At 41.2% G+C, this 26,466-nt stretch overlaps 2 protein-coding genes across 6 annotated transcripts in view; both read right to left on the bottom strand.

Annotated features, from left to right (window-relative positions):
- Window positions 1-26,466, bottom strand: part of ANTKMT (adenine nucleotide translocase lysine methyltransferase) — a 144,937-nt gene that overhangs the window by 63,397 nt on the left and 55,074 nt on the right. The window lies entirely within an intron of this gene.
- Window positions 4,045-24,983, bottom strand: LUC7L (LUC7 like). Of its 5 annotated transcripts, none has more exons than XR_015750867.1 (12): window positions 24,769-24,983; window positions 21,240-21,334; window positions 19,941-20,039; window positions 18,855-18,965; window positions 17,443-17,586; window positions 16,974-17,150; window positions 15,344-15,432; window positions 14,826-14,855; window positions 11,428-11,598; window positions 10,433-10,496; window positions 8,658-8,783; window positions 4,045-7,384 (listed from the first exon to the last, which is right to left on the bottom strand). XR_015750867.1 is itself a non-coding variant. In XM_087973206.1 (11 exons), the coding sequence occupies exons 4-11, from the start codon at window positions 20,034-20,036 to the stop codon at window positions 7,243-7,245; spliced, it is 960 nt and encodes a 319-aa protein (XP_087829332.1). In that variant the 5' UTR covers window positions 20,037-20,039; window positions 21,240-21,334; window positions 22,304-22,374; window positions 24,769-24,983; the 3' UTR covers window positions 4,045-7,242. The 5 variants fall into 5 exon arrangements, 3 of the variants coding, with proteins under 3 accessions (XP_087829332.1, XP_026536549.2, XP_026536546.2); XR_015750868.1 differs by having other exon boundaries at window positions 7,246-7,384; window positions 8,658-10,093; XM_087973206.1 differs by lacking the exons at window positions 8,658-8,783; window positions 10,433-10,496 and adding an exon at window positions 22,304-22,374.

The following is a 26,466-nucleotide window of genomic DNA, read 5'->3' as shown; positions in this document are numbered from 1 at the left end:
CTATCAAAGTTCAGCTTACATGCTTTGTCTACCCCTATTTAACCTGTTTTCCTGTTCTTTGGTAATCATCAGGCATGCTTTGGACAAACAGATATTACGTAGACATTGGGTATTTGATTGGCTTCCTCTTCTTGGCATTCTCCAGATGTGCTAGTGGTTCAATACCCAGCGACTGGAATGCTAGAAATTTTATTTATTTATTCTGCAACTGTACATGGCCACCACTTTAACCAAATAATTCTGGACTGAACCAGGGGGTCAATCTTTGGTCAGAGTAGATAAAGTTACATCTCCCAAATGGATGAAGTAGTTTATTTGATTTTTTTAAAAAAGTTATTGTGGTAAGTTGATTTTAGACCTTACGCTGTTTCCACCACCTTCCTGTTTTAAAATGGCAAGAAATGGCTTCTTCAGTTTTCAGCAGTCAGAGTGCATTCATATTTGCAAAAAAAAAAGGTTGCAGCATGCCTGGTCCTCAGTTGAACTGACAAACTTCACTCAATTAAAGTGTGACGCTGAGCATTAAAAAGCAATGTGTTTGAAGTCAAATTGTGTTGAATATTGTGTACTCTGAAAATGGTTGCTCATTCAACCTAGGTCCCTTTCTCGCTTCTCTTTTTTTTTCTTTCTTTCTTTCTTTCTTCTTTCTTTCTTTTCTTTCTTTTTCTTTCTCCCTCTTTCCTTCCTTCCTTCTTTTTTCTTTTTCTCTCTTTCCTTCCTTCCTTCCTTTTCTTCTTTTTCTTCTCTCTCATACACACTCTCTTCCTTCTCTCTCTCCAAGATTATCTCTATATTAATCCATCAAAGTTATATCCAGCCAGCCAGCCAGCCAGCCTAGGTCAGCTACCTTCCATCTCCTTGTCTCTTTGCTCAGATGGCTACAGACTTGTGGCACGAGAGCTCTCACATCAAATCAGCCTGTAGACAGGATGCAGAAAGCCACATGCAAAGAAGAAGGGGGAGGCAGGGACATTTTATGACATGTCACATCTATTACAAAGCAGGGGTGGTGGTGGGACCGGAATACATCAAATCAGCTGCCCAATTGAGCTTAGGAGAAACCAAGTGTCATTGACAAGGTTTCCAATCAGGTAACCAACTGCTGCCAGTTAGAAAACCTTATTAACATGCCAGATGTGATATCTGTAAAGTCAGGAGTGTTGCGTGTCAACTCATAAAACTTTTATTTTATTTATTTATTTTGATTTGTGAATCGCTTACAAGATAATAGGTATAAGTATATACATAGTTATGAATACACGAAATGGGTACATATAAGAAAAATAAAAAGAATCAATAGGACAGGGACGGTAGGCACGTTGATGCGCTTATGCACGCCCCCTACAGACCTCTTGGGAAAGGGGTGAGGTCAAAAGTAGACCGTCTAAGGTTAAAGTTTTTGGGGTTTGGGGAAGAAACCACAGAGTTAGTACATGCTTGCCCACTAGATCAAGCTACTAAAGAAAACCCCCCCTCCTCCTCCTTAGCAATTCAGTAGCAGGTGGGGGGTTTTCTGGAGCAGAATTCTGGAAGTTGAAATCCAGCTGCTTGAGTCGACACTGCTCTTTAGCCACGTTTCCAATCTCAGAAATTTTTAATGATTTCATGGGGTGCGGTGGGGCCAAGAATGCCATCTTGTTATTAAATTTCAAACTAGGTGTCCAATAAAATAAAACCTTGCGTGTCACAGAACCACTTCAGCAGAAAAGTGCTGTAAATAAAACATAAGGCTGCGTTTCTAACGGGGAGGAGGAGCTGGTTAATGTTTGCATAACAGAAAATCTGGGTTCTGTTCAGAAAGCATTTGCCTCAACTCAATGAAGATGTTCTTAAAATGCTGCTTGCAAAAGCGCGTTGTGTTCGTTACCCTCTAATTCTGGAACAAAGTGGTGGAGTGTAACTTTTGCTTTGAACCGAATCAAATATAATAGGGTTTAATTTGCCTTTTTTGGGGGGGTTTGGGGTGTGTGTGCAGTGGCTCAGTGGTTAAGACTGGAAAGCCAGCAACCCAAGTCTGAGACCCAAGTGCCGCGTGACGGGGTGAGCTCCAGTCCTTATCTCAGCTCTTTTCAACCTAGCAATTCCAAAGCATGCAAATGTAAGTAGATAAATAGGTACCACTTTAGTGGGAAGGTAACGGCGCTTTGTGATGTTATCCTGGTCACATGATCACAAAAATGTCCTCAGAGACAGTGCTAGCTCAATGGCCTTGAAATAGAGATAAGCACTGCTCCCTATAGTTGGCAATAAACAGCGGAGTTAAAATGTGCAGGAACTTTTTTTTTTCTTTAAAGAAAAAAAAGTATATTCAAGGCTTTGTAGACTTCTGGAACCACTGCAATGCTTCACATTCTGCAGATTTTTCCATCAAACTGGTAGGCTTGTTCAGAAAGGACTCCGTCCATCCTCTTGGAGGTTCAAAATCTCATTTTGAAAAAGGCTGCGCTATTGAACAGACTAGTTTGCTGGGCTCACATGATATGCCATGCTATATAAACCATGGTTTACACAACCACAGGGACAGTGCTCATGTACTACATGAAATCAAAGCCAAATGAGGCAGAGTTTGGCTCAGCCAGATGTCTGAATCCAGTCAATGAAAGAATGTCAGTTCAAATTAAAATCTTCTGGCTTCGGGACTCAAAAGAAGCATCAACTAATTCACTATTCAATATGCAGACTGGAAAATCTAATTCCAAGGGTAAGCAGAGAAATACCCAATTATTTAATTACAGCATAAGAGCCTTTTACAAGATAGTTGAAGAGGCGTTACATTATTTTATTCAAACAAAATAGGAAGTTTTCACCCATAACACTACAAGGATACGAGGGATTATCCTCAAGTGACAAAACGTCAAGTTAAAATTTAAGAGTTTTAAACTGAGGCAAGCTTTGTTTTAACGCAGCTACTAATCTGTTGAGTCCCATTTTGAATCTGTATGAGGTCTACCTTCCACTCACTGCATAGAAATTTCTCAGAATAGGTGCTAAAATAGCTTGAGGATTCGTGTGCTATTTTCCTACGAGGCCATTTATGAATTGATGGACATGTATGAATCCTGCATGCTTGTTTTAATGCATTTTTCAGGGATGTATCAGGTAGCAATGTAAACCCACCCCACCCAAATCTGTTTTTAGGAGTCCTGGTTCATTTTACAACTGAACATGGGCCCATTTACAACTATGGTGAAGTTTATAGGTTTGTGGCTTATGTTTCCATTTTTGCTTCATCATCTTGTTTCATAAACCACCCAAGACTTATTTATACTGAGAAGTGGAGGTTATACATGTATTTATTCCATCAATTATATCTGCCTTGGTAAGAATTATTCAAGTAGCTTCTTATCCAACCTTTTCTGAAGAAATGAGATTTTTATTTAGCCAATTAAGGACACACACACACACACACACACGCTATTCCCCCCTCCCAGTGACTGTATGAATAAGGCCATGAATAAACTAAATTCTACAGATTTTAGCTGTTTGCGATAAATAGAACGGGACATTTGATACTCGTCACAATTAGCTTGGCTTGTCAGGTTGACTCCAGCCAACCATGGTCTGTCTATCCAAGAAACTATTGAGAAGCCAATACTAGGGTGAAGGTAACATGTTATCTGTCTCCGTATCTGGGCTGATCAGAACAATCTTACGTTAATACCTTTTCTAATATATTTATTATGTAATAAGACACAGCAGGCCATATATAGGGCTATGATAAGGCATGTTAAGACTGAGAGTGCCACTTTGCACTTGGTAGATATTATAGAGGATTGAATGCCACCTGCTGGAACGCCAGAGCGCAATTTTTGTTGCTGCAGTGAGTGGAAGGTTTGATACTTTGGTTTGACACTTAGAAGGAATGTGACTCATTTTGTCGAGGGAGTCACCGGAGTCCCTTCCCTTTGTAGAATGACCTCAACTCATCTCCTGAACCTGTCCTGGGCAGAGGGTCAGAAGGGAAGGAGAGCAGCTTCCAAGCAGTCCTACAAGTGTGAATGAAGATCCAACAAAGCAGTGGTAGCATGAATGGACAAATCATCATGGCGGTCCCAACAAGGTTTTAATCACTCCTCAGACTTGTTAGGGAATCAGTTACATAGCAGAGAATTGGTAACACATGAACCCAAAATACAGCTGGAAGGTTGAAAGCCCACCTCCGACTACTCCGTCAGTCAGGCTGTTAAGAAACAGGATCAATTCTAGATCTTATCTGTCTTCCCTTACGGGCACTACTGATGGAACATCTGCTATTGGCTATACACAGTTGGCCAGAATACGAATAAAATGCACAGTAGCTGAATGTAAAAAGCTGAGCTTAAAAGATTATAAACTCATTTGAGCTCCAGACGTGTGCTGTTTCCATAACTGCAAATCCTCAATGCTGGAATTTATACGATTTAAAAAAAAAGAAAAGATGTTCATACGCAATCCTTGCCAGGCCTTTAGAAATGTTCATGAACTACCTGGATCCCCTCTATACCTTACTTCTTCTTCTTTTAATAAAGTACCTCTTTCTCTTCTTCTTCTCTACTGCTCCAACCAACCAAACTGATTATGGGGGGAAACTGAAAATATAAGCCAAACAAAAGCAATCCTGGATAAAGTTACCAAAAATACAAGGGTTTTCCAACAACAAAAGCTACCATTTTTGTATCATCTCTATAAAGAGTGGGAGTGAAACCAATAATGAGCTACTTCCAAAGCAAGGGTCGGGTTGGGTCCCCTTCTCAAAGAAAAGAAAAGAAAAAAGAGAAGGGAAGGGAAAGGAAAGGAAGATAAAAAGAAGTGGGAAGGGAAGGAAAAGGAGGAAGCAATCCTGCCTGGAATGTTGAATACAGGTTCTTGCACTAAACAAGAGCCCATGACATCATCAATTCAGAGCACTGGTTATTTTCAGGAGCCTTATAGTAAATATGTAGGATGGACCCATAAGATCACTGGGGCAAAATATCAAGAGCTACCAGCATGGAGTTAGCAGACCTGGGCAAGGCCCACGATGATGAGCAACAATACATACAAAAGGATTCCTCTTCAAACAGAATTTAATGGAAACTAACATGCCAGGATGCCAATCTAATTGAAGTGGAATGATTAATTCATCCTCCAAACAAACAAAAAAGCATATAAAGTTACATGTGTAGGCAAAAATCAGGTAACTGGAATTTTTACATTTTTCAGCTAAAGTGGTAGCTTTCTCCTTCCAACCTACTTCCAACTCTCAAGACTCTTTTATATAGATCAGGGGTGTCCAAACTTGGTGACTTTAAAACATGTGGGCTTCAACTTCCAGAATTCCCCAGCCAGCCATGTTGGCTGGCTGGGGAATTCTGGGAGTTGAAGTCCAGGGGTCTTAAAGTCACCAAGGATGGAAACCCCCGATACAGATGTTCTATGAAGCTGTGAGGTACTGCAGACCGACAGCCCATTTTGATGGCTGGTCCTTGTTATAATACAACAGAGATACTGACCCAGCCTTCTACCGAATGTTCACAATTCAGGAATGTGTAAATACAGAGAGAGAGCAACTCTGGGCTAAAGACACTCATTGTATGGCCCCAGACCCATGTTTCAGCACATTTCTCTTACTCTGTGCTAATGTGGTTAGGGCTTTTGTTTTTCCAAGACAACATAGGTGCCACCCTCAAATTAGATCACTGCAAGCCACAAAGGTAAGCTTTTAATGTGAATCAGACTGGCAGGACAACAGCACTTGAATTACATGTTTGTTACTTAGACCAAAACTCCTCAAAAGACATGGGGAGGGACATGAGGGGTGGGGAAAACTGGGGGGGGGGGGGCAAGTGCTGTTAGGATCAAACCGCTAAAATACCGAAGATAAAAATCCTGAGATGCTTTGTACATTTAATGTGATTTGCCTGGCCGCTTTCTTTCCCTGGACCCATCAACCTTTCGAGGTGGGAGGAGGGGTGTATTTTAATATTTAAACATTCCCGGGAACGATCTGTCCCAATGGCATCTCTGTGGCTGTGGGAGATTCTTTCACCAGAGGTGGAGTCCCCTCTGCACAGTAAATGCCTCTCTGGTGGCTGCTTCCTCTATCCAATCAATCAATATACGACACATGAAGAAGATCATCCATGCGTGTCATCAGAAAAAAGCAGCAGCCATAGCAGAAGAGGAAAGACAACTCTAAATTGTGCCTTAGGGTTAGGAGAATCCCTTTAATCCCTGCAATTTTGGGGGGGATGAAGCCAAAAAGGGGGCGAAGGGGAGGAGATACAGAAATGGAACAAGAGTTTCTCCCAGTTCACCAGACGTGGGGGTGACTACTTTTAACTTTTATCTGCTTTCGGTGGTCATTTGTCAAAATTCAAGTGTTGTAACTCTCAAGCAGAGCAGAGCAATAGCAGATTATGGTCCATTATCCCAGGTTTTTTCCAACCAATGTTTACATTTATCAAGCAAAGTGCAGCTCCTAAGTGCAGCACTACACAATTTGTTCACCAATCCAGTACATTTCTGGGGGAAATCACCTGCCCAGCGAGTCTTGGATGACTCTCTTTGTTAAGTGACAAATTAGGACATGTGAACCAAATTCAGAAAGCAAGTAGGCTGAAAAATAGGCAAGCTGTTCAAAAACTACACCAAAGAGCAGAGCAATGAGCAAAATAATCCAGTTAACCTTCATTTAAATTAGAATGCTGTGTTAACTTCACCAGACTACAGAGATACAGTAACCCCAAAACCAAACCCTATCCAGTTGAGAGCAATTGTCCCCAAATTACAACCAGGGTGCATGTCAATTAAACTACTGACTTGTTTACAGAGGGTTGAATGTTTCAAATACAGGGGTGGAAATCCCCAAATTAAAGGGGTTTAGAAGAGAGGCCAAGGGCACCACCATTTCTGAGGTTCTTTCAATTCGGGTATAAACTTAAATTTGCAACAGAAATGCAAGTGATGCTGTAAAGTGAGCAGGTGAGGGTACTTTTTCCCCCCTTTCTTTCTTAAAAGCAGACTGTAATCCTTCTGATAGGATTGCCTCCCAGCAGCTGAGTTCTGCTTAAAGTATTCATGTGGGTGGAACCCTGGCTGCTGGGTCTGTTTAGGCTGAATAAAAACCAAGTTTTGGTCAATGGCAGGGAACTGTCATTGCTAGCTGCGGAAAGGATAGAAATTCAGAACTACAAAAGGATGTGCTGTCTTCCATTAATATAAATGAGAGATTTGGGCTGTGTAGAATGCTTCTCCAGGCTATTTACAGTACAAGAAGGGAATTCAGATCTCGCCGGCTTCTCTCTCCTCCGACCTCTTGGAGCGAGATTTGCCATTGGTGCTCTCGTGCCGCCGTTCAGATGAGCTCTTCTCTTTCTTCTCCCGGTCCCGCGATTTCTCTCTTGAAGACCGATCCCTAGAGGATCTGAAGTACAAAGCGAGCAACGTCATAAAGGGTCCACTACAAAGGCAATGCAGTTCAATCTAAACATACACCAAAGGTGGCCAAGAGAAGGAGCTGTAGATTTCTCTGTCAATTCTCCTTTCTGGACCTGGCTGGTTGATGGGGGGGAAAGAAAATCACATTTCTGTGGACAGGCAGGAAGGGGTGATGAATCCTCAGTCAGCACTATCTAAATTGGTCTCAAAGGAGATAAGAATTCAAAGGCTGGTTTTGTTTGAAATGTAGCACATCTTCCCCAAAGGAATGGCCAAGCAACACAAAAGAATAGGTGAATCGCATAAGAACTCTCCAAATATAATTCAGGTTCTCCACACAGAGCCGATTTTGGTGCATCAGCAGAATGCTTCAAAATCCAGATTTAAGAGAACGTCAATTCTTAAATGATGACATTCTCCTACACAGGAATGCCATTCAGAGAGAGGGTGGTGGCCTTGATTTATTGGGATATAAATTAATCCCATCCCTCCAACTTTGTAGCAATGGATGGAGTCAAAAGCAAATTCCTTAAAACGTTCACTGAAAAGTAAGACATAAATCTTTATGGCTTTTATCAAGGAACCATTCATGTCCAGGAAATAAAAACTGGCAATAAGGATAAGCATGAGAAAAGCCTTAGAATCTGAACAGAACGAAGCGTCATAATTGTTTCCAAAGTGAGATTGGTAATTAATAAATTTGCTTCTGTGACTGCTGGGATTCCCAGCCAGCCTTGCAGAACTAAACACAATTCAATCTTGTTTTAATGCATTCATAACCTAAGATTTGATGGTGACATTAGCACCAAGGAGATTCCGCCCCCCACCCCCCCACTCTGCATCACATCAAATACAGAGGAATTTTATGATATTCTATACATTATCACCCATTCTTCTACTGCTCTGGTTAGTAGCCGACCATACTATAACTTGTTCTTTGCTACACATTTTACATTCCATTTCCTTTCAATCTGTACCAGTCACTGTCTCAAAGGTGCCTTTTTTTTTGTCTTCAAAAGGCAACTGGGCTGTATTTTAAGGAAGAAGTTGTTTCGCTTCTCATCCAAGAAGCTTCATCCGTTCAACTGATAAAGCTTTCTGGATGAGAAGCAAAATTACTTCTTCTTCCAGTTGCCTTTTGAAGTCCAAAAAAGACACCGTTGAGGCAACTATGACCTGGATGACTGAGAATCTCCACAGACATGTACCAGACAGCGTTCTTCAACGGCTTCCCCTCTTGACCCTAAAACCCAGCTTACCAAAGGAGCTCTCCAAGGTTGGCTCGGTCAAGGAATCGCTAGGCAAGCCAGTTTTATGAATGGCCCAACCTCTCTCCCCTTACGATAATAAAGTCACTTGCCCTCTCCTTCTGAGTCCAATCCATACTGCCACCCAGAGAAAAGCACAAACAATGATGTTAGTGCTCAAACAGAGGAGGGAGAAGAAAAAAAAAAACAGGAAGAAAAATAAGAGTCAGGAATTCTGAAGGTAGTTAAGATTCCTTCTTCAGCATTTGTGAACTTGCAAAGTGCTAGTGCTAGCCGACTTCAACGCCAGCCTGATTGCTACAGTCTCGGTCTATAAACCTGGATTGATTCTATTCTCCTCACCCAAGTCAGCAATCTCCCTTTTCTCTCAACCCTGGTTTATCACATGGGGTTGGAATATGCCATCTGTCCACTGCTAAAAGGTGGGAAGAGGACACAAGGTATGAAGCTACAGGTAGTCCTTGACTTGCGACAACTGGAGCTGGAATTTCCATCGCTAAGCAAGGTGGCTGTTAAGTGATCCGTGCCCAATATTACAACTTTCTCTGCCACGGTTTTCCAATGGCTCACTTGCAGTTGCTAAGTGAATCGCGGGGTTAAGCAAATCCAACTTCCCCCATTTGACTCCGCCTGTCAGAAACTGGCTGATACGGTCACATGTTCCCAGGATCCTGCCATCTTTGGAAACGCATGCTGGTTGCCAGGGGAACCAATTTGGATCACAGGATGGTGAGGAGGCTGTGACCGTCGGAGGAGTCCCTCTTTTGACTGCCGTTGTTAACTTCAAATGGTTGTTAAATCGAGGACTACTTAAAATGGGAATGGTTACTTTGGGACTCCAGGGCGATAGTCTTCATTCAAGACCATCAATGACTCTTCCCTAGCAGGAGGGGTCTCCAAATGAATTAGGATAAACCCCACCGTTTCTAGCTAGCGTTTGAAGGTACCTAAAGTGGTGTGGTGGCCTAGAGGTGGAGCTCTTGCCTCACAATAAGTTCGACCCTAGGTAGAGGCAGATATTTCTCTCTCTGGGCACAACGAGAAAATATCTGAATAAAACTCCACATTGGCAATAGGAAGGGCACCCGGCCAGTAAACACTCAGCTCCATTCAGTTGCCCAGACTCCATCCTGCAAGGGATTATGGGGTCAATAAAAGAACAGGATATGAAAGTATCTAAAGGAGATGACCTTACAGGATACAGAATTTTCACTTCTTTTTTAATTATTCCAGTGGCTCGTTACATTGAAGCTGCTATGGACCTAAGAGCTGAAAACAAAGGTATTCTGCTCCCGAAGTTTTGCCCCAAAAGCTTTACCTGAGAAGGACTCTTTTAGACTTGGGTGTAACCTTGCTCCATGAAGTTAAAACACAGATCCCCCCCTCCCTCCAAACAACTCCAGTCCTTGACTAAAGCTTTCAGGATTCTGGAATGCAAAAATGGACTTACATCTCTATTGCAAAAGCAACAAAAGGACGGGAAGAGTTCCACATCCATAAATATTATGATTTATTTATCCAGCACCGCCTCTTATATATACTTTTGCACCTGCCAGATACTGTTTCTTTCGAAGATGCTGAATTTTTAAGAAATTGCAGCAGATGATTTTTTTTAAAGAATCAGGGAGTTTTTTTCAATCTGTTATTTTCTCTCCTGGTTTCTGGCATTTCCCATTTTTCCAGAAAATATTCTCCATGCAATTTTTGCCCCTGGGGGGCACTTTATGAGCTATAGTACATTCGAGTTTTCTGAAGTCTTCCCTTACCTGCTCTTTAGAGTAATAGTAATTACAGGGTCTTCCTCATTTCCTAATTGTCCAAACTTCTTTTCTTTATTGTTCATGTTTAAGACAGATTTAAAAAATGAATTTAGTATCTCAACCACCAGTTAACTGTTTCCACACATGTTATAATATCCCTAGTTTTCAATCCTCCTTTCTGTGCAAAGAAAAGGGATAAATACTCAATTTTCACTCACTCTTCTAATGGGTGAGGTTACAAATCCACTTTATCATTAGGTAAATAAGATTTTCAAAGAAGTGTGGTTAACTTGTATGCGGGGAAATAAATTACTTCTCTTAAACTTTTCCTTCTATAAGAGATAGAATGGGAAGTATTAAACGGAATTATTAGGTGTAAACTAGAAACTAGATCCATTCTCAATATCGTTTTTTGTTCCTAATTTGGATTAAACTTGGTATCAAATCATTAGTTACGTTCTATATTAAAAGACTGCCAGTTTGGGCCACTTTTGTGCATCCATGTACATGCCTCTCTGAACGTTTTTAGAAATGCTAACAAACACCTTCCTGATAGCAATATGTCAATTATTCCCTAAGTGAGCAGCATGCCTTTAGCAGAAGCAAAAGTGGTTTGAAGAAGGAGGGAAGTCTTCCCTTACATTGGGGAAAACAGAATTTGCAGGTCTGGCAAAAGAATTCAAAATGGCTGCTGGAGCTTGCGGTCTTTGAAATGGATGAAATGTCTGCATATTCTATTCTATTCTATTCTATTCTATTCTATTCTATTCTATTCTATTCTATTCACGAAGGAGAAAAACGAGAGCTCGTCCTTCCCTGATTCTTTGCATCATGGCAACCACATTTTTAAACCCAACATAATCCCTGGGGGCCTTAGAAACTAGCATCTTCATTTCTAAATGTATGCTGGTTTCCTTTCAGCTATAATGTGTTTCCTCTGGCTAAACTCCAAGCAAAACACGCCATCCCCGCAAAGTGGCAGTGAGAAATGCTGGCCATACTTATGCTTAGAGGTCCTGTCTCTGGATCCACGTCGGTGACCCCGACTGTGACTTCGGGAACGGCTGCGGTGGCGCCGGTGCCTCTCACGTTCCCGAGACTTGGAACGGGATTTACGCTTCTCACGGGAAAGGGAGCGGGAACGTCGTCGCCTCCGCTCTCGGGATCGCGATCTGCAGCGGGAAGATTGAAAAACAAAAGTCAGTCCAGCCACATCAAAGAGTTCTCCATTAAGAGTGACTGGATGACCTGTTTCTTTTCACATACAGTACACGTATTATTTATGCCTGACTTTCCCTCTAAGAAGATAACAGGTGCTTGACTGTATTTTATCACACAACTACACCAATGTTGTACCTTGAACACCAAATTACCAAGTACAGTGGTACCTTGGCGCTCAACTGCTTTGGATTTGGTACTCAACACATTTTGACATGAAAATTATGTCCTGCTACTCATCGTTTGTTTGACACAAAAACTCAACACAAAAGCTAGATCTTGACAGTGTTGGCTGCCTTGTGACACACTACATTATTCCTTATGAGAAAAAAATTGTTTGGTACTCATTGTTTTTGGTGCTCATCCCACCTCCCGGAACCAATAAACGATGAGTATCAAGAGTGTTTTGATATGGATGAAAAGGCCGTCCTTAAGGATCTTAAGTTCACAGAAAAACCACATTTTATTCTTTCCCCTTTATTCTCTTATGGTATTCAGCAATTTACAAATTAAATAAATAAATCGCCTCTTTTACAGTTGGGTCTTTATTAAGCAATGATTTAAATGACTTTCAGATTAGAGTCCACATAAATTAATGGCAGAATGGAAGGGCTTAGTTTTTTTTTTACCCCATGCCCTTTTAGCTCTGGCTTACAGTACTTCTGGGTGACTTTATGCCTGTGAACCACAATTATACAGAGACTTCTACAAGAAAATCATCGGAATGAAAAAAACTTCCGGTTTGTCGGCCGCGCGGCAGGGATTTGCGGCTGCGCGATCCTGCCGCGCTAGCCGTTTTTGGGGCTCCGACCCAGCCGGGTGGGAGCTAGGCTGCCCTGCAGGGGCAGCTGAAGGTAGGGGATCCGGAGAAGGGTTTGGGGGTGCTGCAGACCCCTCCTGGCCGGCAGAACCCCTTTTCCCAGGACGGTGCAGCGGCGGTCCGTAATGGCCGCCACAAAGAAGCTGGCAGCCGGGTAAGAATGCGCAAGAGGAAGTGGAGAAAGTGATTGAGAGGAGAAAGTTTTTCTTGGCTCCTAGGACTCTAAGACATATTTAATAAAATTCCTGAAAAGTATGACTTTCTGAATAATACCTGCCAGAAGAGGAAAAAAAGCGGCTGCTTTAAGGTGCTGAAAGGATAGCTTTCCCTCTTTTCCTACGGAATAAATAACTGGATATTAAGAAACCTATTTTTTTAGGTGGAAATTGGTTTTAAGCGATGAGTGGGAAGAGAGAGGATTAAAAAGAAAATATTTGTATGCTAAGATTCGTTGGAGCAGATGCCTTAAGGATTTGAAGACTAGAATATATTGTAACAAGACTTTAAACAGATTTGGACTTTCCTTCTCTTTGATTGATATCACCCCAGAAGGAGAAAGTGAGAACTCTGCCTTGGTTTGGACTGATTGATAACTTTGGGACTGTTTTATCTTTTTTATTTTCTTTTGAATATTCTGGTTGTTGTAAGAAGAAAGAAGGAGAAAAGAAAAGAAAGATTTATAATGGCTCTTTCTGTTGAGGAACTAAGAAATGGTGTGGAAGAAGCTTTCCTTTTCTTAGAAATGGCGCTTACTAATTATCAACAAAAATTACAACAGATGAAGACAGCAGAGGAACAAGAAAGAAAGGAAGGAGCCATCTTTAATGAATCTCAGAATTTGATCCAGAAAAAAGAAGAGAGAAAGAAAAGAAAAGAAGAAAAAAGAAGAAAACTAAAGGATTTAAGGACTTAAGATCTAAAAAACATTTAAGAAAGGGAAAAATAAAGTGCAAAACCAATATGATGATTGTAAACAAAGGGGAAAAGAAATACGACAGAGAAGGGAAGCCGGTAAGGCAGAGGCTAGAAGAAGGGGGTAGAAAGGTTTGTTGGGAAAAGAAAGAAAGGAAAAGGTGGAGAAAAGCTACAACGTTTTGAAATTAAATGGAAAAAAGGAATTTTTATGGATAATGGATAAAGTAAAAAGATTTTGCAAGGTACATAAGATGAGATGGTAGTATTGCAATGGTTTAAGAGTTGATAAGAGATTAAAATGTTAAAATGTTTAAAAATGATTGGTTTTAAAACTTAATAATAGGAGGGTTTAGAATATTGTTTTAATTAAAGAGTTTAATAAAATTATGGTATTGATGTTATTATGAAATTTTTATTATAGTATTTCTTTTTAATATTTGGATTTATTCTCTAATTATGCACTTAATTGTGTTGGATGTATTAGTTAGATAGAATGTACCAAGCAAAATCTGATTGGGTATTAGATATTATTTTAAAGATTAATTTGATTAACTTAGGGGGAGATAGAAAGGCATCATACTCTGATTAATGATTTCAGGAGAAACTGATTTTCTTTTTTTTTCATAAGGGATGAGACAAAGGGATGATAAAAATGGACAAAAGATACAAATATAATGATTTAAACTAAGATGATTAATTAAGGTAGAATTAAGAAGTGTGAAATATGTGGAGAAGTTAATATAGAAGGCTTAGAATGGTAAATAAAATAAGTAATGATATGTAAGATGAGCATGAATATAATTGAAGTCCATGAAGAGAGAGACACCTGGGTCCAAGTTACTTTCCAAAAGATATTTTTTTATGTTTTGTGTGTTGTGTGTATATGTCTTTTTGGGGGAGAATTGGTAAAAACTTGTAGAAATATAGAATGAGAATAATGGTAACTAAGTCAGAAAGAAACAGATGAAATAATAATAATGATATTGAATAAGAATAAGGAGAAGTAAAGAGAAATTGAATAAGAGGTTTTGGTATATTATATGGAAATGGTTTAAAACAGAATCATAATTTATCTGACTTGTTAAATTTACAAGGGAAAAAGGTTTAAACATGTAATGAATAATGATAATTTGTGTGTTTTAAAAACTAATAAAACTTGTTTTAAAAAAAAAAAGAAAATCATCGGAATGTACATACGAGTCATTATGTCCAAAGACTGAGGTTACAACTAAAACTTTGCAAAGTAGTATTCCAATTGCTTACTGATATGCCTCCAGATATTTTACAATTGGGGGGGACATTTCTGTTTTGTGTCTGGAGAAAAGCTGCAAGTGGACAGCTGCCAAAAGCTATCAAGGACTCATCTGAAATGCAGGACCATCCCCTCAAATGTATATATATATACACACAAACGTACCCTTCTCTCACACATACAAGCTCTCTTACCTTCTGCGATCTCGATTTCTTGATCCAGATCTAGAAAAAAAGGAACAGCATTGTTTTTTTTAAAAGCTGGAGACAATATGCAAGCACAGTTATGAGCGTGTTCTGATGTAGCAGAATTCTTTGCTTTAAAAAGCGTCATATACTTTTAAGACCCCAGAAGGTAACACGCTGAAAAGGTTGAGAATGAATTTGGCAAAGGATGATAAAAGTACATTCTAAATCGTGGCGAAAGAGATGTTTAATCAACACTTTTCATCTTCTGTCAAGCAGCCCTCTTATTCTACTTTGGGCAGCTATTTGAACTTTTCTTTCCTTCCTTCCTTCCTCTTCCACTTCCTCCTTCTATTTCCAAATTCTAATAACTTAAGGAAGGCACAAGGGCTCCAATGTCTGCACTGCCTGGGGACCAAACATAGGCCAGTTTCTACCGTGTTATTTCTTTAAGCTCTTGGCAGAGCAGAAGACCTCTTATGCCACTGTGCCATGAAGCCACGTGCTTCTCCTCTGCAATTCCTCACCGTTGTCCCACACGTTCTTCTCGCTCTCTTTCTTCTCTCCTTCTCAACCGGTCCTGATTCCTCTTCTCCTGTTTTTCAGCTACGGTTTTCTAGAGTGAGACAAAAAACATTGTCAAATGTGAGCGGCCTGTATATCAAAAGGATTCCCGCAGAGAGCAAGGAGGACTCATTCAAAGACAGCTGGTGACATCATCCTCTGTCCCCAAATAATAAGTGACCCGTTAAACTTAAAAGCAGCAGCAAAAGGTTAGAAAAAGTTTCCGGCTTCTTAAAAATAGCACCAAGTAGTTAGTATGTAAAAACCATTTAAGATTACTCTCTGAATACACATCATTATCTTAGTACATCGCAATGTTAGTATATCCTGATATATTTCTAATATATTGGGTCCACAAACCTCAATAAATGAGATAATGTTCTCATCAACAGTTTCAGGACTAACATCTTTACCCAACAACCAATAAGCAAATTAGGAGAGAGTTGCAGAGATTAATTTGAAACAAGGAATGTATCAAGGCAGAGAGTAGTGGGAGTAGGAATAATTTGCCAAAATATCAAACACTCAAGCATGAAGAAAATGATCCTATCAGCAACTTAGTTTTTGAGGCACCAAGAAAACTCAGAATACTAGATGATCAGCATCCTCTTCTTCTACAGACTAGCATTCTGATACCAACGTTAATGTTACCCTGATCAGTCTTTAATTTCTTTACCAGAAAGAACACGATGCTTCTCACATGCAGCTTGCACAGTACAAAACTGGAGGCAAAGCAGTGACAGAAACATCACCCACACTCAGATTTTACAAGTTTATTTGCTGATGAAGTATCGGTTTTATATACAGTGGAACTTTGGGTCGCGAATGCTCCTGTTCATAACCAAATCAGGTAGCAAATAAGAAATCCACCCGATTTTTGAATCAGGTCAGGATTCAAAAATCGGGTGGCAAACAAAATCGGTACAGAAAGATTTCCTTTCCGCGCCAATTTCTCCTTCGCTGCCATCTTTTTTGACTGTGGACATGTGCAGTCAGTCGTGCTTCTGGACATGACCAAATCGGGTCGTGACCAGAGCCTGGAAACTGATTACGGTCGCGACCCGAGGCTCCACTGTACAGTACCTTAAGTCACCCCTCAAAATGAGAAGTACTAGAAGTGTTTATTTAGAAGAATAATAGACTTCCCTGTTGATAATATCAAGTTTCTGGCTTCAACCTACGGATTTATCCCACAGACAAAGGCAACAATTAAACAGGAGGGTCAAATTAGTTAATTCTAATTAACAGGTCTGACTCACACAGGGCTGTTTACTTGATGACAACCATGGAACTAAATAAAACATCTCACATCAATTAGGTCATTTCACACATACATTACAGTATTAAGAATTTTACTTAGCAGAGTAAAATCAAGGTACACACCTGTGAACTTAATCGTGTGTACATAAAACTCTCCCTATTCTAAAAGATTGTCTGACATGGGCTAGTCACCCATTGTAGGTTTTAAAGAACAAGAGAAAGCTCAAACACTGATTTACCAACATGGTGTCTACCCAAATGTCAAACTCTCCAGCTATTTTAAGGCTCTTTTCCTACAAGAGTACTTTACCCCTGAGTAACCACAGCCCTTACCCGCAACTGGTCCAATTTCTCACGGATCTGAATGAAGCCCAAATGCAATTTGCCCCCAAAGTGATCAGCAAGGCGACGGTCGTTGTCATGGAGACCAAGGTATGCGGAACAGACCTCACAAACACGCAGCTTCTGTTGCTGGAAACTGGATGCAGGCATAGAATTGCGGTATTCCTCCTATCGAAGATCAGAAAGAGGTTAAAATTAAAACGCCCATTGCTCACTTTTCTGTCTTTCTTAGCCCCACCTTAGCCAATGACTCATCGTTACCTTGCAGCACATCACAAATACTAGCGACACTACTCTAATCTAGGAAGCTGTGTTAGTCAAAGAGAAGATAAATGTTACAATTTCCTTCTCCATTTTTCAACTGAGATAATAAACCTGTTTTGCTTGGCTAGTGATGTCCTAGACTTCCTCGGGATAAACAAAGCAGTAAATCTGCATATTCAGTTCAGAAAGAACAAACCTCCGCTTCTTTCTTCTTTGCACGGACTTTGTCCACTTCCATCAGGATCTTCTGGGATTCATCCACATTCCCTTCAGCTCCTAACTGCTCAGCTTTAGCCAGAAGCTTCCCAATGTCTTCATTGAGTTCGTGTACTTTCTCTGCCTAAAGAACAGACATGGGTTTGGGGTCATTTATCTGATTGAAGACAATGTGATGTGACTCACCCTCAGTGATTCCAGGTAGCTTACATAGATTAAAAAATCAATATAAAACAATAAAAAGCAATAACTAATCAAGGAATGGATTTCCAAAGGAACAACTGCAGACTACAGGAACCAGGAGAACCACTCAGGTGACCCTGAGGACACAGATAAACCGACTCTCAACGACTCTCTAAAAAGGATGCAAATGACCAGCTGTCTGCAAGGAATATAAATCCTTCCATTCCGCACCATCCAGTCAGAGCTGAAGAAGCTTCTTGGATGAGAAGCGAAACGTCTTCAAAAGAAAAAACAAGGAAGTCCAGTTGCCTCCTGAAAAAGCACCTTTGGGACAATAACTTATCAAGCAAATGGATTTTTTTTTAATTATCCAAGGAGGAATATATCGTCAGTTTAGGACTCAGTGCCATTCCCAAACCTGGAATGCCGTGCCAGGGGATCCATATCAAAATAATAGGTAGATCAAGGACATAAAATCAAATCAAACCAATTTTTAGTTTAAGTTGAACAAAAATCCAACTAATTTATCTTAAATGTGATTCATAGCATCACACCCTATTGGGGTTAATAATAATTTTCCTCTTCTGTCACATTAAAGAGCTTGATCCGACTGCAACTTTGAAGGACTCAAGGCAAATCAAGCATCTCACGTAGAAGTAGTTTTATTTTTTGAAGTTCTGGCAGGTTTAAGAGAAACTACGTTCATTTTTAGTCTTCTGGTTCAACCAATGCATCTTTAGTTTTGTAATGAATTGGCAGAAAGCCATGAGACAAAAGTAAAACTAGTAAGTGAAGCCATTATTATATAATGTAAAAGCTTGCTTTCTTTATTTAGCACGTGAAGCATGAATAGAACAGATAAGAGCAATTCTCCACACAATCTCTTGGATAAACTAATGTTATCCCCAATGTAAATACTGAACATGCAGCTATGCTCTTTAATTGACCTTTAAATCTAGTTTCTATATTTCTAAAGGAATTTCAAAGGGGCTTACAACATCTGTGATATTTCCAGCTCTTAGTTATCTCAGAGGTTTTCATATAGATGTTAAGCCTAGATTGCCAACTGAAACAACCACCCTAAGACCACCTAAATGGGGTTTGTATAGATAACCACCAGAAGGTGGTTTACACAACAGCCAGTTACAAGACTGTGAATTTCAAGAGTCTCGCCATTTCACCAAGAGCACAACCGCACCACAGAAATACCTTGGCAGCCACTTCAGCGCTGATTTCCTCCTGGGTCTCTGCAAGTCGTTTTTTAGCCAGTTCTGTTCTTCGATCACACTCAGCAATGAAAGATTCCAAGTGGTCCATCGCCTGATTGTACAGAAACAGACAGTGCTAATGTTAGAAAGCCATTCTTTGCACACCCTTATTTCAGTGATAAAAATCAAGGGATGAAGGCAGCATGAAAGGCCCATTTGAAAATGCAGAGCCTTATTTCTCTTTACTTCTTGTTGCCACTTCAACAAGCCACTTCAAAAAGAGGTAATTAAAGAAATGGAAAACAAGAGATTTTCTTCTGAAGAACAGGAAACAAGAAACAGGAAGAACAACGTTGCAGCACCATTATTACAACTTTATAATTTTGGTTATGATTAATACAGGGGTCCCCAAACTTGGCAACTTTAAGACTTGTGGACTTCAACTCCCAGAATTCTCCAACCAGTAGCTATGCTGGCTGGAGAATTCTGGGAGTTGAAGTCCACAAGTCTTAAAGTTGCCATGTTTGGAGACTTCCGGATTAATAGAATACAGCGACAACAGAAAGGTGAATACACTTAGGTAAAATTTTAGCTTTTAAAGCATGAAGGATTCAGACTCTCTCCAAAGTTGACACAGATAACCAAGTTTTTAAATCATAGTACAGTATTTGGAATTTGAAGAGGCTCAGCTGAGCAGGATGAACTACTGAATTAACAGTCTCCACTCTTCTGGGAAGAAGGGGTCAATCTATAGCCGATTCACACAGAACAAAAATACTTCTACTTCTCAATACCCATCCTGACATATGCTAGAAGGTAACCTGTTAGAGCTGTGTCAGACTGAAAAGGATGAGCCTGCAACAAGCACAGAATAATTTGCACTATCTTTACTCTGCAGAAAAGCCCTTGAAGCTTCCTAGCATAATTTAGTCGTAAATGACTGCCTTTTATATTCGTCTCATTACAATAAAGTAACAAGTAATAATCTAACAGCCACAACCTACTGCAATAATAGTACATAACAGAGATATCAAAGGGCTGCCTGTTCTTGTGTCTGTTTACTATTATCAGAATGGAAAGCACTTACATCCAGCTCAAAGAACAGGTCCCTCTCTTTACTGGCAATCTCGTAATCTGCTCTCAGGGCCAAATCATGAATCTTTGTACACTCTCCAAGGTCCATACGCTATTGAAGAAGAAAAGAAAAAAAAAGGAGACAATATCATCTGAAAATCCAGTGTATCACCACATTCAAAAGATGCAACCACTAGTGATTAGCAAATGAATCAATTATAACCAGCTGCTCAATTTGTTTCATAGTCCAAAGCGTACAGAAGAGTACAGAATAGGTATTTTGCTACAAAATAGCCATACTGAGAAGTCTCAATACTGATGAAAAGTACAAAACTAGGGAACTGTAATTTCAACTAAAACACAGGATTATAGAACACAATTTTATAGAGTTCCTCTGCGATGTATATTTCTCACTTTAGATCATTTAATTAGAATACTGGAACACACATGCACAAAACCACTTTTGAAAATGATCCCAAAGCTCCATGTGACCCAAACAGACAGCATCATATTACAAAGAGCTGCATATCTCTTGTGGGTTGCGGCTCACTTGATATGGTAGGATTTGAGCTCCTCCTGCTTCCTAAAAGGCCACTTCTTCCTCTATCAGCAGCAGCAACAAATTATTTTTTTTTACATTTCCTCAAATTGTGATGGCCTCATTATACTTTTATTGCCTTTTAAAAATGTTTTAATATTGTCATATCACATTCCATTACCTTTGTAACAAATAACTTAAACGCTTTAAAGTTAGTACTTCAAAGTATGCAAGTTTAAGTTGAAAATGTTTAAAAGTTCATATTTCTCAGGCATCAGAGCTTGCAATGCGACATCTATACTTTTTTTCTGTTTGTTTAGTGACCATTCAAGGTTACAAGCACTGAAAAAAAGTGACATGACCATTTTTCACACTTATGACTGTTGCAGCATTTGCACGGTCATGTGATCAACATTCGGACACTTGGCAACTGGTTCCTATTTTATGACATCTCCAATGTCCCGGGGTCATGTCATCCCTTTTTGCAATCCTTCTGAAAAGCAAACTCAATGGGGAAACCATTTTCACTTAACCGTGGCAAGAAAAGTCATAAAATGGGAACAAACTCACTTAACCGTCTCGCTTAGCAACAGAAATTCCGGGCTCAATTGTGGTCGTGAGCCGAGGACTCTCCGTGCCTCTATCCATCGTGGCCACTAGCCACAACTACTGGGAAATCTGGGGAGCGGCAACTCAATGTGGTGAAGGGAGCAGGCTGAGGAACGCTGACATAAAAGAGTGACCAAGGTGGGGGCCATGAGAAAGAGGACTTACCGTCCCTGCTAAAATATCATGAGGACAACAGTCCAGAAGATGGCTCTTGCAGACCCGTTCGTCTGTAAACTTCACCCTTTGTCTGGTTTCATCTCCTGAAATTCATTTTCCATTATAAATATGAAATATTGTTACATGTCGATGAAGCAGGGCAAATGGCAGTACGTTTTATTTCACCTCATTAATGCAGATAAAAATCATTCACGAACCCCAGAACGGATCGGAAAATTAATAAAAGCGTTAAAAAGTTATAGATTTTTTTTTTTTGGTCTTACTTTCACAGCTGAGAATCAAACTATGCACAGCATTTCATATCATGTGCACCACTTAATATGGTGCTGACCATAATTACATCCACAAGTCACGATATTTACATAAAAAACCCACACACAATCTGGGTCCAGACCACGGAAGATCTTTTCTACGGAGAAAACAAAGGCTCGGAAAACCAAAACCCATTCTAGCTGAAGGCCGTGAATCACACCCAGAAATTTTACTAGGTAGCCATTTATGAATCAAGTGTCTTTTTATTAAGTACTGATGATTCATACGTATTAAAACACATTGAATGTCTAAAGGCTACCAGACTTTCCTCTAAAAAGTGATAATTGTCTTATGCCTCCCTTTTCCCACCCTCACTTGAGAGCCATTTAAAACAAGCAAAAAAAAAAAAAAATATTAGTTGATACACACTGCGAGCTCCAACACATACAATACCCATCTGCATTCTTCAAGACCTCAGCTGCAGAATTTTATGCCCGCTGTTGAAAAGTTTTAAAGGAAAAGTTTTCTTGCCCAAACCTGCAGTAAGGAAGTCAGGGGAATGATACATAAAAAGTAAAGGCAAAGTGGTAATGGTATGTGACAACTGTTCTTTAAAAAGCTAGTCTGTGTATGACTATAGATCAGGATTTGCAAGCATCCGGTTGTGTCTACTAAAAATGTTTTTTTTTTTCTCTCTCTCTTTCCTTCTTTTCTAAACTATACTTTTAAAGTTACTTGTGAAAAAAATCAGCAAACACTTTTTTTTGTTATAACAGCTTTAAAAATTGGTTGTGACTCACGGCTCGATGAACATGAGGCTTTTCTGCAACTCCCTTGCAGATTGATGTAGGCAGGCAAAGATACACTGAACCTTTATAAATAAAATAGAGGGGCCACAATTGTTCAGTTTGTATGAAATAAAAATATGGGAAGCAATTAAAAAAAACAACTCAAATTACACAGAAAGAACGAGCACTTTATTCATTTACGAAACCAAGTGCAAAAAGTTATCTGTAGGGTTTTGCAAAGGTGCCAGACTTTCAGTGGCTGATTTCCAGTAGGGAAGCAGATACCAACTTTGTCAGGAATGCACAGCTTTTCAAGGGAAATATATATATATATATATGTATATATTTCTGGGGCACATACTAAGGCCCTGTTTCCATGCAGAACAGGCCTACCTTCATGTTTGTTTGTTTTTACACATGAAGCCTTACGTCTACAGGCGAGTCTACAAAAGAAAAGCCTCACCACGTAAAACCAGAAAAGTCGGGCTTTCAACTCATGATGCAGAGTTCTAGCCGACGTATCTGGGGTGTAAAGCCTTATGTCTTATAGGCAGCGTCAACTGTCCAAGTTATAAAAAATCGGTGTTCGTATATGTATTCCCTGCCAATGCTTTCCAGAAAGCCCTATAAATGCACAGCATACACCAAACCCCATGTTATTTCCAAAGCCTGATTGTCCCCTTCATACCATCTGTACCAATGTTTTATATCACTGAGCAGATGTTTCCAGGCATCAGGTGTTACATCAAGAACCCCACCTGCTTGAGCAGGTAGCTGGACTCGGGTAGCAAGAAGATGGGGATGACGCAGGTGCCGGGGACTTGTCTATCCTGCTTGAGCACCTGTCACCAGGAGCTGAGCTGAAAACCATTTTGCCACCCACGTTACTAGGACCAAGGCCACCAACGCTGGCCAGGCTGCTGCTCTACCAAACCGGCCTGACTGGTTTGCCATTCAAAAGCTGGCTTTGTTTTGCTCTCATATTTAGTTTCCTTTTGCTAAAGATGGCCTGCGTAACCCAAACAAGAACTTTTGCCAAAGGCTAAAGTCCATTTCTGGGCATTTTGTTGTTACCACAATGCCTGTTGGAAAGCACATATCAGAAGAGCATCGAAACAGCAGCTTTCCTGCTCCTCCAACATTTCACTGTTCTGAAGTACAGGCAGTCCTCGACTTACATCCAATTTGTTTAGTGACTGTTCAAAGTCACAATGGCACATTTCTCACACTTACGACTGTTAGCAGCATCCCCACGGTCCCGTGATCAAAAACTCGGACGCTTGGCAACTGGTTCCTATTTATGACGGTTGCCATGTCCCCTGGGTCACGGCATCCCCCTTTGCGACCTTCAGACGAGCAAAGTCAATGGAGAAAGCCAGATTCAAGTCAAATCAAAAGGTGCATCGTCAATGCACAGGTCTACAACGAAATTGAAAGATTCACTGAACAGCCTTGTGTTGCTAACTTAACTTCAGCGATTCATTTAATGACAGTGGCAAGAAAGGTTATTCTTATTTATTTAACTGTCTTGCTTAGCAACGGAAACGTTGTGCACAATTGTTGGCCGTAAGTCGAGGACTAACTGTCTACACTGCCTCTGGATTGGGAAGCTCTGCTTAGCCAGCCTAATTAATGCCCCCCAAATCAAGCAGAAGGGGACCCTCCTCTTTTCAAGGGACAAATTCAAATTCCCCTGCAGCAACCAGGAGCTTTTATAGATGGATGGATGGGTGGACTGGTTACGTTTTTTTTTTTTTAATACCACCCATCTTTCCTATAAGGGTGACACTGGGTGGCTTTTCCTCCCCCCCCCCCTTAATTTGTTTAAATCTTCCGTTTAGATCGCTTGGATTTGTTGTTTATTTCTTCGACTTACATCAAACCCCCAAGGCTGGCATTTTAGGCTGAGCGGGGTTTATTTTCCCCTTCCCTCAGGCAGAAACCAACCCAAGGGCTCCAGCCAGGTAATCTGTGAAATTACAAAGCTCCCCCCCCCGACCCCCAAAATTAAAATAAATAAAAATAAATATCTTTTCTAATTTTTTTTTTAAAGGGAAGTTCCTGGGCGCTGATCCTCCTCCACACAGCCTTCCCCCAGCCCCTAAGGCGTTCGGGGAGTCACCCTCAGTGGAAGCCCAAAATCAACAGCGTTATTTGGGGTGGGGGGGGGATATAGATATATGGGTGGGGGGCCGCATATAGAAGCAATGGCGTCCCTGTCAAGGGGCGGAAACACCCCGTCGGGCCAAGCAGGGAAGCCCAGCAAAGGCGGACGGGGACCGGGGGGGGAAGGTGACGTTTATGAGGGGCGAATGCGAAGCGAAGGGCGACGAAAAGGAGGGGAGGCGGCGGCGGGTCGCCTCGTCCAGGCCTCGAAAGCGTCCACGCCGGGCCCGGAGGGCGCGGCCTTCCTTCTTTGCTCTCCTTCCTTCCTTCCTTCCTTCCTGCAGGCCCCCGTCTCGCCCGCCCCAACTCACCGTCCCGGGCCGTGCCCATCAGCTGGTCGAGCAGCGCTCGCATCTGGGCCTGGGCCGACATGGCGGCGGAGGGCCTCGCGTCTCCTTGGAAACGGCGGGGGGGGAGAGAGAGACAGAGACAGAGAGATAGAGAGGGAGGGAGGCCCGTCGCGAGCGGCCCCGGGCGCGAGCGGCCTCTTAACGGCCTCCTGGCGTCGCCTGCCGTCGCAAAGCACGGTGGGAAGTTTGGGGGAGAGGGAGGAGCGGCAGAGACGACGCGAGAGAAAAGGAGCAGGAAGATGGGAGACGGAGGGCGTCGGTGACGTCATCGCGCCGGACCGCTTCCGCTCCCCGGAGAGCAAATGGCACGCCTGGAGGCAAGATGGCGGCCTTACTTGGCAGAGGCTTTCGGGAGTTGTAGTTTCCGGCCCTGCTCCAGTACATGCAGGCCCGGGGAATTGTGGAATGGAAGTTCACACGTCTTTAAATTTGGAGAAAAGTGGGAGGCTTAGTGTGGTTTAATGAAGGCAGGCAGGGGTGGCCGACATCATAAATCATAATAAACACACAAACCATAGTTCGGTTATGTTGACCTGGCCAGAATTGTGCGGTAGGAATGCAACCAGATAACAGATAATCAGAATTGGAAGGGACCTTATAAGTCATCTAGTGACTAGATCAACCTCCACACTCAAGCAGGAGACCCTACACCATTTCTGACAAATGGCAGTCCACTCAGCTTCTTGGTTGATTTCATGCAACAGGTGTAATATTTGCTGGAAGAAGCGTAAAAAGATAAGAAAAGATTAAAAAAAAGGAAATGGCAGCCCACCCAAGGTGGTGAGTTGCACTAATACAAGTAGTTCTTGACTACAGAACATTTCATTTTGTGACTGTTTGAAGTTACAACGGCACTGAAAAAAGCGACTTATGACCATTTCTCAAACTTACGACCATTGCAGCATCCCCATGATCACACGATCAAAATTCAGATGTTGGCAAGTGACTCACATTTATGACGGTTGCAATGTCTTGGGGTGAGGGCCTTTTGCAACCTTCTGACAAGCAAAATGAATGCGGAAGCCAGATTCATTTAGCAACCGTGTTACTAAACTTAACAAACTAGCAATTCACTTAACAACTCTGGCAAGAAAGGTTGTAAAATGGGGCAAAACTGAGGTGACCAACCGTCCTCCTTTAGGAAGGACAGTCGTCCTTTTGTAAGTTCTGTCCTCTCTCGAAACGTGTCCTCCTACATGTCCTCCTTTTTGATATTTGAAGACTAATCTGTAAATCTCCATATTTGATCGATGCCGATCCGATCTGTTGTGTGTGATGTGACGTTTTTGTATTTGACATGACGATTCATCAAGGCTTGGTACAGTGCGGCGAGATGCGAGATGCATGCGCTCCACACAGAAGAATTGTTGGGAGAGAATGTGCCACGCGCAAGAGTGCACCATGCGCAAGTGGCTGTGTTTTTTTTCTTCAATTTATTTGTGTCCTCCTCATTGTAAAAATGTTGGTCACCTTAGCAAAACTCACTTAGCAAATGTCTCACTTAGCAATCCAAAATTTGGGGCTCAATTGTGATCGTAAGTCGGGGACTGCCGGTAAATTTCTGCTTGCTGGACTCGTGATAGGATCTCCTAAACCCGTATCTTACAATGTGTAGCTCTGATCTTAGACAGCAGAGGTCACTAAGCATTTACGAAGCGC

Source organism: Notechis scutatus, chromosome 12 (assembly GCF_049901735.1).
Source record: "Notechis scutatus isolate UNSWTSFEM ecotype Mainland chromosome 12, rNotScu1.2, whole genome shotgun sequence".
Taxonomy (NCBI): Eukaryota; Metazoa; Chordata; class Lepidosauria; order Squamata; family Elapidae; genus Notechis; species Notechis scutatus.
The sequence above is the reverse complement of the archived record's forward strand: the minus strand, read 5'-3'. Positions and strand labels throughout refer to the sequence as shown.